The following is an 18,812-nucleotide window of genomic DNA, read 5'->3' as shown; positions in this document are numbered from 1 at the left end:
CGGCGCGGCTCGCTCCAGCACGTCGGTCGAGTGATGAATGCGGATAGTTAATTGTGGGTACTGACTTTCAAATAAGGCGGTGGCTCTTGTGCGAAAAACTGCTGTAACTCTTGAGCGGCGCGGCCGTCGAGGATGTAGTGGTAGGGCTGGTAGCTGGCGAGGAAGCTGACGGGGCCCGGCCGGTTCGCGGCGAAGTGGTGCAGGGAGCGGCCCACCACCTGCTGCATGTAGCTCTCGTCCGGGTACACCGCCATCAGGTAGGGGTTCGGACGCGAGGAGCCTGCTCAACAGCGTTATCTCAACTACTACCACACTATTGTAAGCAATTCAAATCCAGTTGGGTTATCAGACCGACCTGGATACAAGATGGTGTCGAGGCTGGGCAGCTGATGGTTCACGCTGATGATACTGTGGAACCATTTGACGATCATAACCCTCATCTGATCCAGGGTCGGCTCGAAGGTGATGTTCGTGGTGCCCGGATGACCTACGACCTTCAGCAATCGGTATTAAATTAATTTAGATCGTGTACACAACGGAGATCAATCAGACATGCAGACACGCGGTGACGGTACCTTGATCCGGACGAGAGGACGCTTGATGCACATGTAGTCGCGGTACTCGCCGCTGAAACTGTTCCCTTCCTGCGAAACATTACAGCCAATACTAATTATTCAATGAAAGAAAAAACCTAACTGCTTTAAATACTAACTAACCACTAAAAAACAATAATACCCACATAAACTAGGATATAAGAGAGGTTGACTGTGAGGGAAGGTGAAGGTGAGATAGTCTCACGTATGGACCATATTCGTCACCACACGGGAAAATCAAATTAGCGGTAAAAACCCGGTAACATACTTAGGTATCTGTTCTACATTAAAAAAAACCGGTATCAATTGATAACCTTTTGGAAGTCGGTTATTAATAGGGTTATTTCTGACTATAATACGAACGAAACCCCAGGCAAACTGTCATAAAATTACTAATACATTTTTAAATTCCAAATTGAACAAAGTTAATTTAATTATAAAAAAGGTAAAACATGAGTGATCCATTTAACTTTACCCTAAGTGTACGATGCGCAGACGTTCCCCCACTCTTTTGTCGAGAGCTCGACTCGTGGCGATTACTATAATCTCTAAGCCGAATCACTACATAGTATAAAACAAAGTCGCTTTCTCTGTCCCTATATCTGTCTGTCCCTATGTATGCTTAAATCTTTGAAACTACGCAACGGATTTTGTTGCGTTTTTTTTAATAGATAGAGTGATTGAAGAGGAATGTTTATATGTATAATAACATCCATTAAATAGTGGAGAAATTAATAATAAATTACAGTTTCCGAAGCGAAGCGAGGGCGGGTCACTAGTTTTTAATAAAATACATCACATTCCCGTACGAAGTTTCAAGGCGATTTCATAAATTACACTTCGAAATAACCAAAAGCTCCATTGCCAATCCCTTTTTAATGCAAAATTAGAAAGTAAAATAACTAGATCTAACAAACGTACTTAAATATATCTGACATTTTCTAATAGATGGCGCTAGTAGTAACATTGTGGTTTTTGGTCCAGTTAGATTAGTTTAGCAGTTTTTTAAAATTTCTTAATAATTTGATAAATGCTAAAAATTTATTGAGATTTTCGTGGTTATTTTTACTAAAATTAATGGGTTCTTAACAGGATTTCTAGTTTTATTGAGTTCCCGACATTTAATTGAGTGGGCGCCCGTGCCGTTGCAAGTGGGCAACGCACACTCCATCAGCGGTGGAGCGGTGCAGGCGATGTACTTACAAAATAGTAGGAAAAATATTCAGCAAAATGGTTGACGCTCCTCTCGACTAGATCCCTGATCTGTTTTGACATCAGCCCGTGGATACACCTGAATACGAAGAGATTGTTCGTGTCAGCTGCGTTGGCTGTGGAGCTTACTCTCTGAGCGCGAGTGTCTTTGAACATGCAAAACTATGTATTTATATTGATTCGATCTGAGCACGCGCCCGACTCGGGTGCTGGTACAATTTAGAGGCTCCGTGTTCATTGTTCACGTGACGTATTCAATCTATTCAGCTGTCACCTTTGTCAAATTGGCCACTAACTACGTATCTACTAGGGGAGCTCAATAAATATGATAATGAGAAGTGAGAATGGGTATGAGGCAATTATGTTTCATTAAATATATTTTTTATTTTTCGAGGTAGTTACCTTCGAGGTTTATACACATTATATATCTTTTCTCTAAAGCTTAAATTTATCTTTTTTTTTAATTTGTAGTGAACCCTTAAAAAAATGTGTACTGCGGCGACTACTGTGTCATCATATTTAAATGTAGGGTACCCTGAGATGTTCCTATAGGTATCCGAGGAAATAGGTAGAAATCACTAGGAGCCACGTCTAGTGAATATTGTAATGTTCCATTAATTTGCAGCCAGTTTCTTGGTTGGCATCTATCGCAACTCTGGACTTGTGTGGGGGGGGGGGGGGCGGCGCTATCTTGCTGAAACAAAACAACTTTAGCGAGTTTGCCACGCCGTTGCTTACTTTTGCCTCATGCTACTTTGTTATTTGTCCTGCTTACAAAATCCCCACAATAGTGGCTGCATGATTAAGGTATTCGATCGTTATCAGCCCTTGGCTGTGCCAGAAAGAACAGCCCATTATCTTGCCGGCGGATTGAATGACCTTAATTTTTTTCGGACTTGGCCACGACGGTCTCTTCCAAGTCATGGACTGTTTTTTCGTTTCCGCGTCATAATTCTAAAGACATGTTTCGTCCATAGTTTTGAATCTAGCCAAAAATTGGTCGAGATCTTGTTGTAACAAACCCAAGTTTTGTAAAATTCACAGTCTCGTTTGTTTCTGTGCGTCACAAAGCATTCCGGGCACGCAGCGCGCTGGCACTGTACATATCCAAATGGTTGTCTAAAACATTAAGGACACTTCCTATAGGAATCTTCATTTCTTTTGCTATAAAACAAACAGTAACCCGACAATCCGCCAAGACAAATTTTTCAACTGTTTTAATAATTTTTGTTGAATCACAACCGATGTAGGGCGTCCCATGCGGGGGTAGTCGTTAATGGAAGTTCTTCCTGCTTGAACTCAGCACACCACGCGCAACCGTAGGATATGGATCCCTAATGTTGCTCGTCGTGGCCTAACGGATAAGACGTCCGGTGTATTCGTGTTGAGCGATGCATCGGTGTTCGAATCTCAGGTGGGTGCCAGTTTTTCTAATGAAATACGTACTTGACAAATGTTTACGATTGACTTCCACGGTGAAGGTATAACATCGTGTAATAAAAATCAAACCCGCAAAATTATAATTTGCGTAATTACTGGTGGTAGGATCTCTTGTGAGTCCGCACGGGTGGGTACCATCACCCTGCCTATTTCTGCCGAGAAGCAGTAATGCGTTTCGGTTTGAAGGGTGGGGCAGCCGTTGTAACTATACTTGAGACCTTAGAACTTATATCTCAAGGTGGGTGGCGCATTTACGTTGCGGATGTCTATGGGCTCCAGTAACCACTTAACAGCAGGTGGGCTGAGAGCTCGACCACCCATCTAAGCAATAAAAAAAAAAAAATGAACGTGGATGATGCAGTCTATACGCGGTTAATAATCGTTTGACTTTTCTGGTGCATCTTAGTATGCCAAAGGAATATGCGAGGCATGATCCAACCATTAAACGCTCGAATCTTGTTTCCATCTGATAAATGGCTTTTTTTAAGCCTTTGTAAGGCGACCAAAGAACCGATCTCTAAACGATTGTTTGTTATCTGCATCCACAATATTCACCACTTCGAACATACCGAGATATTGAACCAATTTGTATGTTTCCCATTTGCAACAAAAGATTTGAGGAGCACACTATAGTCAAGTTGTAAGCAATCTGCGTTTATAACTTTATCTCTCTGTACATCTATGAACGCACATTTATCAACCTCAAATTCCATCTCAATTGCCTTATTAAGTTGTCGGTTATTTGAAGTAAACTATTAGTTATGGTTATTTGGGAAGCAAATAATTTGAGATCATCCATGAGCAAAAGACATGATATTATAGTCTCAGCTTCTCTGCGAAGTCCACAGCCTAGCGTTGAATCTTTAAGTAATGTTAAGTAAAGGATTAAGCGCCAAACAAAACTACAAAGGGCTCAGACTGTCGCCCTGAAAGATGCCCCGCTTAATCCTTATTAAATTCGGGACAGCAGAAGAAGTCATCTGACCTGGTTGACCAAGAAACAATAATGCCAGTATTATAATTGTTTTCTTTCCAATGAGAATGTATTACATTATCACTATTTATTGAACACCCCTCGTAGTTAATGAACGACGCCCGAGCTAATGACGCGAGGAACTGACTTGAAGAACTGCTCCACTTGGAAGGTCGATCCTCGTTTCTTGTTGGGCACGTAGACGGCCCAGTGACGACGCATCTTGATCATGGTGTCGGCCGCGTCTATCAGCCAGTTGTCGAGCAGCTCGGCTCTGGTCTCCGCGCACAGCTTGTTGAGCCGCTCCGTCAGCTCCGCAGGATATTGGGGGAAGGGTGCGTCTGTCTGCATATCCTTCATATTGCAGATCAACATGTTCTGGTACCTTGTAATAATAGAGGGCAATTAAAATTATCGGAGGTCTATGCTAAATGATAATCAATGTTGATGACTGCGATCGATACTTTTCATTCCATATCCTCTTGAGTTCAATGACGATGGGGTTCCCCTCGTAGAAGCGGTAGGCCATGGCGTGCTTGGCTCGCACGAGAGCGCAGTGCCAGGGCACGGGCGCGCGCACCACCAGCGCCGGCCACAGCGGCGGCAGGAACGCGATGCCGAGCCGCTCGCGCTCTCCCGGCTCCTCCAGTATGTACGACAGGAGACATCTTCAAACCAATTATTACTTTCTAAGTAACGTTTTGGAGATGTTTAACAACGGCGGGATGGTCTTCCACCTCGCGGGTGATATTGCTCGGTAGACCGACGGTCCGAATGCTGTTATTCAGAACTTGTATGTCCGAAGACTTAATTTGAAAATGTCGTAGGCACACACACAAATTTATCGGAACGTAACGTAAGCGGGCGTTAGTCGATGCGGGTAGGCTCTGACTGAAGTCAGCGCGGTGCTGTGCGCGGACGACGACGTATCGACCCGACGTCACAGCAAACCGGTTTTGGGTGCGTGTGTCCAATGTAGTCGACTGGTGCGCATCGATAGGGCTGAAATTTGTGTCGGAATAAAATGTAATGTGGTGTATGTAAATGCGTACCAGTTGTGTGTAAGTGTTTATGTGGGAGTAACCCACAACGTCATCACCTAAATACAGCCTGTACTCAAGTTTATGAATATGTCTGAAATTACCTCTTCATTGCCATTACAAAAAACTCGTTAATTTCAGCCTCAGTCTGCCGCACACACGCCTGGTACGTCAGGGAGAGGAGTCGTCTCTTGATGGCAGCGGTTTGTTCGTCGACTCTTCGTCTGGCGCGGGTGTACAGCTCGCGAGGGAACTCCGGGATGTGTCGCCCGGACAGGGACTGCAACACGCAGACTGGTCACGGACGCCGCGGGACTCTCGACTCATAATGATAGAGGTTTTAAAACGTACTACATTTAAATAATACTGAATTCGTTTCAAGTGATCGGGATGCAGGGGTCTATATTGCTCCTCTTCCGTAACTCTCAGCATCTCGTCCTTCTGTTGGTCGGGGTCCCGCGGCGGCTCGAGCTGCAGCCGGGCCAGGCGCCTGCAACACACCGGTACGCATGCAGCCCCCCGCCCCCCGCCCCGCGCCCCGCCCCGCGCGCGCGGGAGGGCGACCAGGGAACGATGAACATACTTTTGCAGCGCCTCCCGAGCAGCTTTCTCAGCTTCCTCTTTTTCTTTTTTTCTCATTTCTATTCTTCTTCTCTTCGCTTCCGCAGCTGCAGCCTTCTTCCTTTCGTATGCGCCAGACACCAGATCTTCGAGGAGGACGTGTCCTGTGTAAATCATCAGTTACAAGGATGCATTACAATCTATTTATTTATTAACTAGCCTTTGCCCGCGACTCCGTCCGCGTGGAATAGTTACTTTGGCATACGCTAAATTTTACCCCCCACTTCATTTACGTAGAAAGTGAAAATATTTTTGAATAATAGAATGTTAAGGAGCTATTCTTAAATACCTTATGGTACCTTGGTACCAAAATCACGCTTTTTAACCGACTTCAAAAGAGGAAGCTATCAATTCGACCATAATTTTTTATCTATCTATGTTCACCGATTTCTCGAGAATGCTTGAACCGATTCTGATAATTCTTTTTCTTTTTTTGTTCGAAAGGGTAGACTTCCCGAATGGTCCTGTAATCATCAAGATCTGATGATGGGATCCTAGAGAAATCCATAAAAATCTATAATTGTCAAAGCCTATCTAGAAGTGATTTGGGTGTTTCAATGTTGTAATTGTTTGGATAGAGATTAATATCATCTTTACAAAAACACCTTTACAAATAATGCTTTATTTTAGAACTTGGTTAGCATAAAAAACGTTATAGTGAGCCAACCTTTAAAAATAGGCATATGCTGTTGCGGACTTTTTTTAAAACTTTTAAAGGGGAACGATGTTGTCATACATTATTTTAGCGAAACTAACAGTTTCCGCAGCGCACGCAGCGGAAGCTCTCAAAAGGGAAAAATACACCGATTTTGAAACATTCTTTATTGGTACCCCGTTCGTATTAGTCTTAGCGTGATGTTATATAGCCTATAGCCTTCCTCGATAAATGGGCTATCTAACGCTGAAATAATTATTCAAATCGGACGAGTAGTTCCTGAGATTAGCGCGTTCAAACAAACAAACTCTTCAGCTTTATAATACTAGTATAGATAAACGTACTAAAAATATTACTCGTAACATTTCCAAACAACCTTCGTTAAATTATACATTATAACGTTTAAAGACATTACAGAAAGGAAAGCACAGCAGTCACATCCATTGAAATATGGATTAATTACAATTTAAAAATTAGACCGAGAAGTAAGCCTAAAATTAGGAAAATAAATTATTCAATTTAGTAAAATCAAAATTAATAAACAATAAAACCAATAGTCGAGCTGATCATTAATTAAAAAACAATTTTTATTTTAAATAATTTGTTAAAAAGTTTTTTACTGGTGGTAGGACCTCTTGTGGGTTCGCACGGGTAGGTACCATCACCCTGCCGTGAAGCAGTAATGTGTTTCGGTTTAAAGGGTGGGGCAGCCGTTGTAACTATACTGAGATCTTAGAACTGATATCTCAAGGTGGGTGACGCATTTATGTCGTAGATGTCTATTGGCTCCAGTAACCAAGAACAGTCATCTGTAATTGTTATAATCTTAAATGAAGTCAAAGCTATCGAAAGTATTTGAGATCTCCGAGGTGTATTCTTCGGGACAACACTGCATAGTATACGCATATCTTGTCCGGACCGGAGTGCGAACCTCCTTCGAAACGTGGGGCCCAGCGACCCACCCACTCAACTACTTCCCTGCACTCTCGGCCGCCGCCGCCGCCGCCGCCGCGCCGTGGAGCCGGACTATTCAATGGGCACCACACGATGGCGTGCACTGTTATACTCACCAACTACTTATAACATTTAGTTTAACGCCCAGAGTTAAAGTCACACCAGTTCCTCCGTTTATTATTTTCCTCAGAAATAATAGATCAGTAAGGTACGTCGTCTGTCTTCAAGGATAAGCACAACGAAACGCCTCGCTCTGGACGCGCTTGCGGACCTGCAGGCATCTAGCGGGACGGGTTTGATGAATTCAGTTGTGTTTTATTATGTGACCAGTGTCGTGTGGCGACCGGACACGAGAACAGTACCGACCACGGCATCGGCATCGCGGTGTGTGCGTGACCGCGAAGTGCTGGTGTGGCACAACACTCCCAGCTCTCTAGACTGCTGCTCTTTCACAGATAGCTCCGTCTATTTTGTAGTTCATGAATAGGTGTACTTTATTTTATTTTAACGCGAGTGAGACTGAATGAGTGAGACCTATGTGCCACGAAATATGCAAACGCTTAGTTATATCAAATCTGCATGAGATAATCAAAAGCATTCTAAAGATCATTTATAGAGAGCAAGAGAAGAGAGAGTCCCCTATTGGAGGGACCGAGGGACGCTTGAGAATTACATAAATACAAAACTACGAGAAGACTCGTTATCAGTTAGAAGCTCGTACGATATTTTTGTGTTATTTAGAAATTGTAATATTTGATAAGCTATTAGTGTAACTATAACGTATATATATAAATATCGGTTACGCTTAATTTAATTAATAATTTTAATTTTAACAGAAAGTGAGTAGTGTACCAGTAGCTACGGGAGCGACTCGTTTAGCTTTTGACTCGACGAAGTAAAACTGCGAGATTGCTCAGGGTAGTCTGTGTGCCTACCTCTCTATGTACCTAGTCTTGCCATAAATACTGAGACAAAGGAAAAAAATGTCTATTGCAAATAACATTTATTACTTTTACAGTGTGTTAGTTTAATATATAAATATAAAACAATTTAAAGTATAAAAAGCTTATTCGAAGTGGTCTCCATTGGCTGCAATACAGTCCTTTAAACGTTGAGGCCAGTTATCAATAGAAGCACGCACTCTTTCCATGGGAAAATTTTTCACTGCCAATCGTACGGATTGTTTTAGGGACTTCAAATTATCATGGCGTTTAGAGCAAGCTGTACTCTCTAAAACTGACCATAAATCATAATCCAGCGGATTAAGAGATCAGGACTAGACGACGGCCAGTCTTCAGCTCTGATGAAGTCCGAAACGTTCGTTTCCAACCAAGACTGCGCAGACCGAGCTTTGTGACCTGGCGCCGAGTCTTGCTGGAAGAACCATTCCTGATTATTGAGCATTGTGTAGTTAAGGGGCTTCACTACCTTCTCCAGAATGGTATCTTGATACACTTGTGCCGATGTTTTGATACCTTTTTCACAAAAGTATGGCCCACTCACTCCTACATAGCTAATACCCCACCAAACCATCACTGAAGTCGGATAGTGCCCACGTTGCACTCTGTCGCCTAATTGGGAAGCTTCCTTAGAGCTTTGAGCATAAATACGGTCGTTATGTTTGTTAAAATGTTGCTCAATTGTAAAACAATTTCTCATCCGTAAACAAATTTTTTCTATGACCTCCCTTTGCGTATCGCTTCAGTAGTTGTTTCGATTTTACCACCCTATTCTCTTTTAAATTATCAGTTAAGAAATGACCAGTACGTCTCTTATAGGCTGCAAGTCCTAAGTCATCTTTTAAAATACGCGACATGGTTCTAGGTGCTATCTTCATCTCCCAAGATAAAATCTTTTGCTTTCGGACAGGATTTCTTCGAATTCTTTCCTTTACCGCTTTGACCACCTTTTTCGTACGAACACTACGTGGACGGCCAGATCTTTTTCTGTCACAAACAGAGAAGGTCTCATTGCACCTATTAATAGCCCGGTACACAAACATTTTACTAATACCAAGCGTATGGAGAGTTTTATCAGTTTCATTTGGCTCCATACCTACTTTGTGTAATGCAATCACAGCGATTCGGTTCTCTTTATCACCCACTTCATTTTATTATCGCAAAATATTGTATAATGTATTGGCGCCAAAATAAGAAAACTCAATGAGCAATTATATAAAAATGACAGATTCCAAATTCAAATGTAATATTTTGTTTATTTTTAATTGTAACAGTATTTATGGCCAGACTAAGTATAATACTTGCACGAACCTTGCGCTCGATTGTAGAGCTAGTAAAAGTGAAGTTGCGAAACTGTCACCAGTCACCCCATCACCTTTCGGTAGTTTATGTTTTTTCTTTTCCCTTTCGATGGCTTGTAGGCGTTCCCTCTCCCTCTCGGGCCAAGGTTTGAGCGGCGGGAACTGCAGCTCTCCGCCGGGTCCGAGCGGCCCGTACAGCGCGGGCGGCTCCCGTCGCCGGGGCGGCATGCTCGCCGCGCGCAGCCCCCGCGCCCCCGCCGAGTAGCTGTTACCTGCCGACGGGACGCGCGCAATGTGCTCACTGTAATACAGCCTGCTTACCGGCCCGCGGCCCGCGCTAACCGCTTGAGAAAGAGTAGGGCGTGCTGTCGACGTATCTATGCAATAAAAATACTCGAGTCGATAGTCGAAATAGTCGAGTCGTGAACTCGAGTTTTTATATGAAGACAAAGTTACAATTATGCACGTATCATTAATGCAATCTACTTTTTCTTTTACAATTTCTGGCGTTTTCCGATGACGTGACTCGTCAGTGGTGACGACATAGAGACATGAGAAGACATGGCAGAGTACATTTACGTGTTATGTTATAATTCAGGAGGCTATGACGTCACGACGAGCCCAGACTTCGTGACCGCCGCGAGGGGTCGAGCGTCGTGAGGATGCTAAGTTTGTTACCGATGGAGTCAACAGGTTTAGTGTGCCGAGAGCTCTCCTTGTAGGGCACGCCGCGGGTCCACGATCGAGCCTGCATCAGCGGCGGGAACTCGCTGCATCCTCCCTCCCCTTCACCTGCGAGCACGGGTAGGAAATGTAAAACGTCGAAGTCGTCGCCTAAAGAATAAGACGGCCATTTTGTTGTCATCGAGCCACTCGACTGCGCCGTTGTTCGGATCCCGCGGGCAGGTGCCAACTTGTCATTTCTTTTTTCTTTTTTTTTCGGGCAGCGGCCCAAACCTCCTGCGTGCGTCGGAGCCCAGGGAGTACGCGGGGTATGTGGGACTTGACTATGTATGGTTTGCAGATGCTGGCAGCAATGATGTTTTTAGGACCCTACCACACCCAACAACTCCCCGTGCACTCTCTCACCCAACGTCCGATCTCCGCCAAGAGTCAGACCCTGGTCAGAGTAGAGGGGTCCCCGCGGTACAGCGGCCCGTCAGGCCGCTCGGGCAAGGCCGCTGGTGTTCCGGAATACTCAACTGGGTCAGAACGGCCGGAACTGCCGGGTTGGAACGCGAGACATCACCGACTGGGTTGCTCTTCCACAGTACGACTGGTGTACGTCTTCCTGGTACCAGCGTGCTAGAGTGATGGTAGCGTGTGGGACAGCCTGTCGTCGTCGTGGCCTAACGGATAAGACGTCCGGTGCATTCGTTTTGAAGCGATGCACCGGTGTTCGAATCCCGCAGGCGGGTACCAATTTTTCTAATGAAATACGTACTCAACAAATGTTCACGATTGACTTCCACGGTGAAGGAATAACATCGTGTAATAAAAATGAAACCCGCAAAATTATAATTTGCGTAATTACTGGTGGTAGGACCTCTTGTGAGTCCGCACGGGTAGGTACCACCGCCCCGCCTATTTCTGCCGTGAAGCAGTAATGCGTTTCGGTTTGAAGGGTGGGGCAGCCGTTGTGACTATACTGAGACCTTAGAACTTATATCTCAAGGTGTGTGGCGCATTTACGTTGTAGATGTCTATGGGCTCCAGTAACCACTTAACATCAGGTGGGCTGTGAGCTCGTCCACACATCTAAGCACAAAAAAAAAAAAAAAAAAATGTAGTACGCTTCTAACTCATTTGCACGAACGACTCCCAAAATGAAGTAATACTCGCAGCATTTTGTTATAAACACTAAACTCGCATAAATGTTCTATTCCTTATGACGGCGATTAACACACGTTCGCTCTCAACTCAGTTAACTCACCTTCAGGGTAGTAGTTGGAGGCTGCTCTGGCGATCCCGGTACCGCGCCTCCTGCGCTCCGCATCCCCTGCATCCCCTCCTTGCATGTCGTCCCTTCTCACCGTCTCTGGAACACTAAGCACCAAGCATTCAATAAAAATATCAAGTCTGTGAGATATCAGCTAAAGTAACCATTAATCATCGGGTGGGCTATAAGCTCGTCCGCCCTGATCGGAATAACAGAATGTCAGAATGACTGTTTATCAAAACACAATAATCTTACAAAACTGTGATCTTACTGTAGGAACTTACATGTGATGCGGGATACAATTTGCTCTATTGATATACTTGTCACTGATGGTGATCAAAGATATTGAATACAACGCCGACTGAGTCCTGCCGACCGCTAGCGGGTGAGCAGCAGCACCGTATACCTGCGCCTCGTGCCCGTCGGGGACAGCTCAGGACCAGATCAAACTTTACACGCAAACAACGTGGTTGCCATGGTTGTTTCCAAAGAGAATATCACAACCGTCACAGTCGTTGCTAGGCAACCGACTCTCCACCTGATAGCAGTTGACCCGTGTCTGTGGATGACTCATAGATATGTGCCTAACCCAATTAATATTTAATATTATAGTAATAGAAGTTACAGTATTGCCGTTATATTGTAATAGGTACTTCGAATTGACATAGAACCTTCATGGTTTGAGATTTTTGAGTGAAACTTTTTTAAATGGTACCTACCTACGAGTATGAGGTTCTTCTTTTAAACTTTTAAAAAATGTGCAACATTCGATTATCGACTTTCAGTTGTTTTTTTTATTCAGCTTAGACAAGAAAGATGGATACACACTTCGAAAATTCGAGTAATTTTTGAATACGAGTTCCGACGCGAGACTCGCAATATCAATGTTGCGTTTGGAGATGGGACTGCTAATGAACGCACCGTGCGATTTTGGTTTAAACGCTTTCGTGATGGAAATTTTGAATTGAAGAACGAACCACGTGGAAGAACTCCCACACATGTGAATAATAATGAATTGAAAAAGATGATAGAAGCCGATCCGAGCCAAACTACCCAGGAATTGGCGGCATGGTTTAACATTAACTTATCAACAATACTGACTCATTTGCGTCAAATCAATAAAATACAAAAAATCGAAAAAATGGGTGCCTCATCATTTGACTGATCTGCAGAAAGAAACGCGTGTTGAAACTTGTGTTGCCTTGTTGAATCGATACAGAAATTAAACAATATTGGATCGAATTTTGACTGTGATGAAAAGTGGATTCTTTACGATAACCGTAAGCGAAAAAAGCAATGGCTGACCCCAGGTCAAACGCCACAACAGTGTCCTAAAGCAAAGCTTACCAATAAAAAGATAATGGTAACTGTTTGGTGATCTCAGCGTGGTGTTACTCACAATAGATTTCTCCGATCTGGTCGTTTTTTTCGTGATTTGGAATTGTAATTGGAAATGTAAATTGTAAATTGTTTAAACAATTTTCTACGTGATAAAAAGTTTTCTTCCCAGGAGATAGTACAAAATTCTTTCACACAGTTTGTAGTGTCTAGATCACCAGAGTTCTATCACAAATGCATAAATGACCTTCCTATTAGATGGCAGCAATGTATAGATAATAATTTTAGACATTTTGATTAAATAAATATATATACATAAACAAATATACATAAATATATTAAATGAAAAAAATAACGAATTTCAATTTTTCAATACATCGGCAATTTCATACTTTAACCCCTTCGATCAACAGTTACTATTGTTGATCGAAGTTTAACCCCTAATATTTTAGGTGTTCCCAGTGGCGGTCAAATATTATGCTTGTCGGCGCAAATATGACTATTTACCTACTGATCATCAACTAATTACTCTGTGATAAGAAATTGATGTTAAACAGTCCCTTTTATTGTAATTTCAATACTTTAAAATCTTGTAAACACGCTCACGTGTTTAATACTTGTAAACACGCTGACGTGTACGAAGTCCTATAAATACGGCGGTGCTGTCTAGCGTTTATTCCCCTCCCGACTAGGCGCGTCAACACCCCCGCCCCCGCCGTTCGCCCAATCACGATGTTCGACCAGCCCATACCGTGGGCCCCGAAGGTCAAATATTTAGGCGTCACCCTCGACAGTAGGATGACATTCCGCCCCCACATTAAGACGGTACGCGATCGTGCCGCCTTCATCCTACGACGTCTCTACCCGATGATATGTAGGCGAAGTAAAATGTCCCTTAGAAATAAGGTGACACTCTACAAAACTTGCATACGCCCCGTCATGACCTATGCAAGTGTAGTGTTCGCTCACGCGGCCCGCATACACTTAAAATCCTTTCAAATCATTCAATCCCGTTTTTGCAGGATAGCCGTCGGAGCCCCGTGGTTCGTCAGGAACGTCGACCTCCATGACGACCTGGACTTAGAGTCCATCAGTAAGTATCTTCAGTCGGCGTCCATGCGCCACTTCGATAAAGCGGCACGACACGAGAACCCTCTCATCGTGGCCGCCGGTAACTACATTCCCGATCCTGCGGACAGAATGGAAAGCAGTCGACGTCGCCCAAAACACGTCATCTCGGATCCTCCCGATCCACTAACGGTGCTTTTAGGTACTTCAAGCACCGGTCACCGTTCTCGTCGAACCCGTCGCTTGCGACGAAGGGCTCGACGAGTAAATTAACTCTCAGACACAGCCCACTGAGTTTCTCGCCGGATCTTCTCAGTGGGTCGCGTTTCCGATCCGGTGGTAGATTCTGCGAAGCACGACTCTTGCTAGGGTTCGTGTTAGCAACATCGTCAGGTTTGAGCCCCGTGAGCTCACCTACTAAAGTTAGGCTACGCTGAAATAGCCGCTAGGGCTATCAGCTTAGGTAGGAAAAAAAAAAAAAAAAAAAAAAAGCGTTTATTCATTCGTGTCCGAGCCGTAGTACAGTACGGATCTCTCTGTAACGTTGTTATGCTTCTCGTGCAATATACGCAGTTCTCGTGAAGTTTTATTTTGGAAGCCCAAACATGAGTCATCATCGAGAACTTAATGACCATGACGTCAACAATGCTGACGTCACACTTTTTAAAAACATTCCTTCAGCGTTTCTCCTCCGTCATGCTATATATTGTACGAGTAATATGTGTTAGGTGTTTTACTGGTGGTGGGACCTCGTGTGAGTCCGCGCGGGTAGGTACCACCACGCTGCCTATTTCTGCCGTGAAGCCGTAATATGTTTCGGTTTGAAGGGTGGGGCAGCCGTTGTAATTCTACTGTGACCTTAGAAGTCTTATAGCAATAAAAAACCCTGACTTTTATATTTCCGATGAGGGCCGGTCGCGCACGCAAGTCGTCTCGGTAACGAGCACCGCGAGCTATACGACACCGCGAACGGGTGGGTCACTGATGGCTCGGAAGCCTTGCCAGTTTCACCAGGACAGGTGGGCGAGCACGGGCTCAGCTGGGAGGGATGGGGTTTGCTAACAGCTGCTCGAGCGCCTCCGGAGAAGACCTAATAATAGCTCGAGGACAGCTGTTTCGCGAATGGATCCACTACCGGATCGGAATCGCGACCCGCTGAGAAGATCCGGTGAGAGACTCAACGGGCTGATGCATGGGTTAGGTTTCACGTACGAGTACGGTTACCAGGGTCTTCAAGCCTGCTCCTAGTACTAGAGCGTAAGGCGTCAAATGATAGAGATAGTGGATCTGATAGATCCGTAAGTACGTGGGACCGAATGTCGTTGTTCGGAATTTGTATATAATATTACTATGTATGCAAGCTTATCTTGAAAATGTCGTAAGCGAGATTGAGGCATCTGTTAAATGTGTTGTGTTCTATGATGGTTACGCGCCGCCACACTGTGGAGTTGAGAACGGCCGAGCGGCGACGACACGTCCACACATGTCCCGGCTCCGTGCCCCGGTGCCGCGAGGAGGGCTGTCGTGTAAATGTACTACTGATCGTTGGATTATTCGCGGACATTAGTGTATCGTTTCTGAACGAGCGTGCTGACCAACTATTTGTGTAGGTATTATTGATTTTTTATCGATATTTTTTTCACAACTTGAGTAGTACTTCCCGTTTAGAACGCGTAATGCGTAAGAATGCGTACCTACTTCAGTAAGCATTCCAACACAAGAGTCCTATGTAGTAAATTGCGATAGTAAAACACTGAGAATTTGAAAGAGACAAAATTATACAAGTTTTCAGTTCCAATGAAACTGAAGTTATAGGTGAGATCCAGGAGTGCAGCGGGCGGAGCGGGGGGAGGGGGGGCTCGCACTCCAGATATAGACCCGGGTGTGGCCGCCGGCTCGACACGAGTTACTTCGCTCTTTACGACTCCATAGATTAACGCACGTGAAAATAAAAAGTCCACGCGTCGTTCGTCCCGTATACCCCGTCAGTCTACATACATATCTACTCCGTTATTTAGTCATTCACATTCCGATAACAGCGTCCGTGGGTGTAGTTTCACAATCTCGTAAGCTTCACAATACATTGTACGTAATGATAATATATATTGTAAACGTCGCTGATACGCGAGTAGTGTGTTGTGTCGCTTCCTGTCGCTGTGACCGCTACTGCAGTGGTTACGCGTCACTAGTCACTAGTCCGCGGGATGTGGTCGCGGCGGGGCCGGGCGCGCGCGGGCTGGCTGGCGGCGGCGCTGGCGGCGGTGCTGCTGTTGCACGCAGCACGGCGCCCGGCGCACCACGAGACAATCGTCTATCTGCCTGATGCTTATCCGGCGCACGTTGCACACCTTCTTGCTGACTTCTCCCACCGACATCATCAGTGAGTACACTTACATACGTCCAGTGTAGAGACCGCCACTGGTTGCTGTTCCGCTGAGCGCGCGGATATTTGTTCCAGAGTGGACTGGGTGCTGGAGGAGGAGCAGAACAACTTGACGTGGTGGCGATATACAGTGCGGTACGAGTGCGGCGCCCGCTGCCAGGGCGGGGCCACAGTGCAGGCGGAGGCGGACTCGCCGGCGCGCGGCCACCACCTCGTGCACGAGCTGGACCGGCGCTGCGAGCCCCTGCTGCCGCTGCTGCCGTGGCCCACGTCATGCGGTCTCTATCCGCCTTTTTTATTATTGGTCTAAATGGGCAGACTAGCTCACGGTCTACTAGACGTAAGATAAGGAGTTCATGCCACCAACTTTGAGAAGGTCGAAGTTTCAAGTGTACATATGTATTGCCTCATCCAAGCATCTCTGCTTCAGGGAATAAGTAGGCAAGATAATGGTGCCGTACCTGAGCGGGCCTGCAGTATGTCTGTTCAGTACGCATGGCATTGTGGGAGCCAAGGTTTGTGAATCGTTGTGTTGCGGCGTGGCACAGTTGAACAATCACCCGCACGGCCTCAGCCAAACCAATCGATTCACGTTCAGGACTTTACCAGCAACGTATCCCCTAGCCCATGGGCATACGTCTAAGATTCGGACATGAGAGACTGCACCGGATCCACGAGGCCTGCACGCGTTTTGTTTCCGCTTGCGAATAATTTCGTTTGCAATGTCTCTCTCTCCATGAAAAATTTAGCCCTTGTCTCTAGTCTTGTATTACTGGTGGTAGGATCTCTTGTGAGTCCGCACGGGTAGGTACCACCGGTATTTCTGCCGTGAAGCAGTAATGCGTTTCGGTTTGAAGGGTGGGGCAGCCGTTGTGACTATACTGAGACCTTCGAACTATATCTCAAGGTGTGTGACGCATTTACGTTGTAGATGTCTATGGGCTCCAGTAACCACTTAACACCAGGTGGGCTGTGAGGTCGTCCACACATCTAAGCAATAAAAAAAAAATAGTCGTTTTCCCTAAACATCAATTTCTGAATTATTATTTTTTTGGCATATATGTATGTACTTATATAACTATCGTACAAAAATTTTGAATTTAAATAATTTCATAAAATACATTTTGTGATAGTTTAAATTGATTAAAATTTAATAAATCACACATACACATTAAATAAATTAGTATAATAAGTGTAAGATTGGTAAGAACGGAACATATGAAAAGAGTGTGGAACGGAGCGTTACAATGTGAGTGAGAGAAAACGGTAACAAAGGGAAAAGAGAATGACAGAGAAAATGAAGATGGCGAAGACGGTTAAAAAATGAGCAAGGCGTAATAAAGTGTGAATTAATTTTTAAATTATTAATAAAACAGAAGTTGTTGTAGTTTGTATAGAATACATATTGTGTTTGGCTGTTGTGTTGATATTGATTCTATTCTGTTGGGTAGAGGTGACGGAGACGGTGCACCGCGTGCGGGGCGAGGGGGCGGGGGCGGCGCTGGAGCAGCGCAGCACGGCGCGGTGCGGGGCGCTGCGGACGCTAGCGGGCTCGTGCGCCGCCAGCCTGCGGGACGACGACGCCGCCAGGCTGGACGCGCTGCGCAGAGCTCTGCAACGACGCTCGCCGCACAACTGACGACTAGTGACGACGCACAGTGCCTACTAGTTCCTTTACAAGGTCCCCGTTCGAGGTCAAATCTTGGACATTATGCCTAATAAGTAATCAAAAAGTGTTATCGCTATATTTTACTAAAAATATAATAATAATCTAAAGCGCTTAGAGAAGTGAAGTTGTCACATAATGACCCTCAAACACAAGTTATTAAATTACTAATACATGTACTGTTTAATAAATACATATTTTGCAAGAATATCTTCTTTTTTTTCCTCTCTGTTCCTGCTGATTCCCTGTTGAGCTTTCGTGTTTCTATTTTCCAATGTGATGACACTGCCAGAGACAGTAGTCCAGATAACAAGAGACGAAGTTTTATTTATTAAGTTTCAATAATTGAATTCTCTTCCCGATGTTTTCAGTTTATAAGTGTAGCTACGAGCGAGTTATACTCGTAGTGAACGAATAGAGAAACAGCGTAAAGGTCAAGGCGGTCAAGGCCGATTTCATGAGTCATTCCCGAATTGGTGTTTTGGAGTGTCTTTCTTACCGATACAAATTTAGGTCTGGGATCCAGGTCCGGGTTCGGTTCCGGGTGTGGGTCGAGGTTATGTCGAGGTTTTTTTTTGAATAGTTTGGCATTACTTGAGCAGCCTAATGCGGATATGTTTCTTGCGGTGTTTGACAAGATTTTGTTTGAGTGTTCAGGTGTTTTGCTTTC

General features: G+C 44.7%; 2 protein-coding genes across 3 annotated transcripts in view; one reads left to right on the top strand and one right to left on the bottom strand.

The window, feature by feature from the left end:
* The window catches only part of LOC101744900 (dynein axonemal heavy chain 3), a 42,042-nt gene extending 28,889 nt beyond the window's left edge, over nucleotides 1–13,153 (bottom strand). The window contains exons 1-13 of one of the 2 annotated variants that reach the window (XM_062673222.1): nucleotides 11,972–13,153; nucleotides 11,682–11,794; nucleotides 10,427–10,540; nucleotides 9,823–10,020; nucleotides 5,842–5,983; nucleotides 5,613–5,748; nucleotides 5,363–5,538; nucleotides 4,683–4,886; nucleotides 4,367–4,603; nucleotides 1,797–1,884; nucleotides 576–644; nucleotides 356–494; nucleotides 66–280 (exon numbers count right to left, since the gene is read on the bottom strand). In XM_062673222.1, coding sequence (XP_062529206.1) covers nucleotides 66–280; nucleotides 356–494; nucleotides 576–644; nucleotides 1,797–1,884; nucleotides 4,367–4,603; nucleotides 4,683–4,886; nucleotides 5,363–5,538; nucleotides 5,613–5,748; nucleotides 5,842–5,983; nucleotides 9,823–10,020; nucleotides 10,427–10,540; nucleotides 11,682–11,766 — 1,803 coding nt within the window. In that variant the 5' untranslated portion in view covers nucleotides 11,767–11,794; nucleotides 11,972–13,153. Of the gene's footprint in view, nucleotides 1–65; nucleotides 281–355; nucleotides 495–575; nucleotides 645–1,796; nucleotides 1,885–4,366; nucleotides 4,604–4,682; nucleotides 4,887–5,362; nucleotides 5,539–5,609; nucleotides 5,749–5,841; nucleotides 5,984–9,822; nucleotides 10,021–10,426; nucleotides 10,541–11,681; nucleotides 11,795–11,971 lie in introns of both variants that reach the window. The other variant, XM_038016761.2, reaches the window with a different exon arrangement.
* Nucleotides 13,154–16,011: 2,858 nt separating this feature from the next.
* On the top strand, nucleotides 16,012–18,350 carry LOC105842669 (uncharacterized). Its single transcript, XM_038016759.2, has 3 exons — nucleotides 16,012–16,473; nucleotides 16,552–16,754; nucleotides 17,928–18,350. The coding sequence occupies exons 1-3, from the start codon at nucleotides 16,298–16,300 to the stop codon at nucleotides 18,113–18,115; spliced, it is 567 nt and encodes a 188-aa protein (XP_037872687.1). The 5' UTR covers nucleotides 16,012–16,297; the 3' UTR covers nucleotides 18,116–18,350.
* Nucleotides 18,351–18,812: the final 462 nt, after the last annotated feature.

The sequence above is a fragment of the Bombyx mori genome, chromosome 17 (assembly GCF_030269925.1).
Source record: "Bombyx mori chromosome 17, ASM3026992v2".
Taxonomy (NCBI): domain Eukaryota; kingdom Metazoa; phylum Arthropoda; class Insecta; order Lepidoptera; family Bombycidae; genus Bombyx; species Bombyx mori.
The sequence above is the reverse complement of the archived record's forward strand: the minus strand, read 5'-3'. Positions and strand labels throughout refer to the sequence as shown.

Bases quoted from the DNA above. Each gene is read 5' to 3' on its own strand.
- LOC105842669 (XM_038016759.2), top strand. From the start codon at position 16,298: ATGTGGTCGCGGCGGGGCCGGGCGCGCGCGGGCTGGCTGGCGGCGGCG. The intron at 16,474-16,551 runs GTGAGTACACTT...TATTTGTTCCAG, and splicing joins TTCTCCCACCGACATCATCA to AGTGGACTGGGTGCTGGAGG. The intron at 16,755-17,927 runs GTCTCTATCCGC...TCTGTTGGGTAG, and splicing joins GCCGTGGCCCACGTCATGCG to AGGTGACGGAGACGGTGCAC.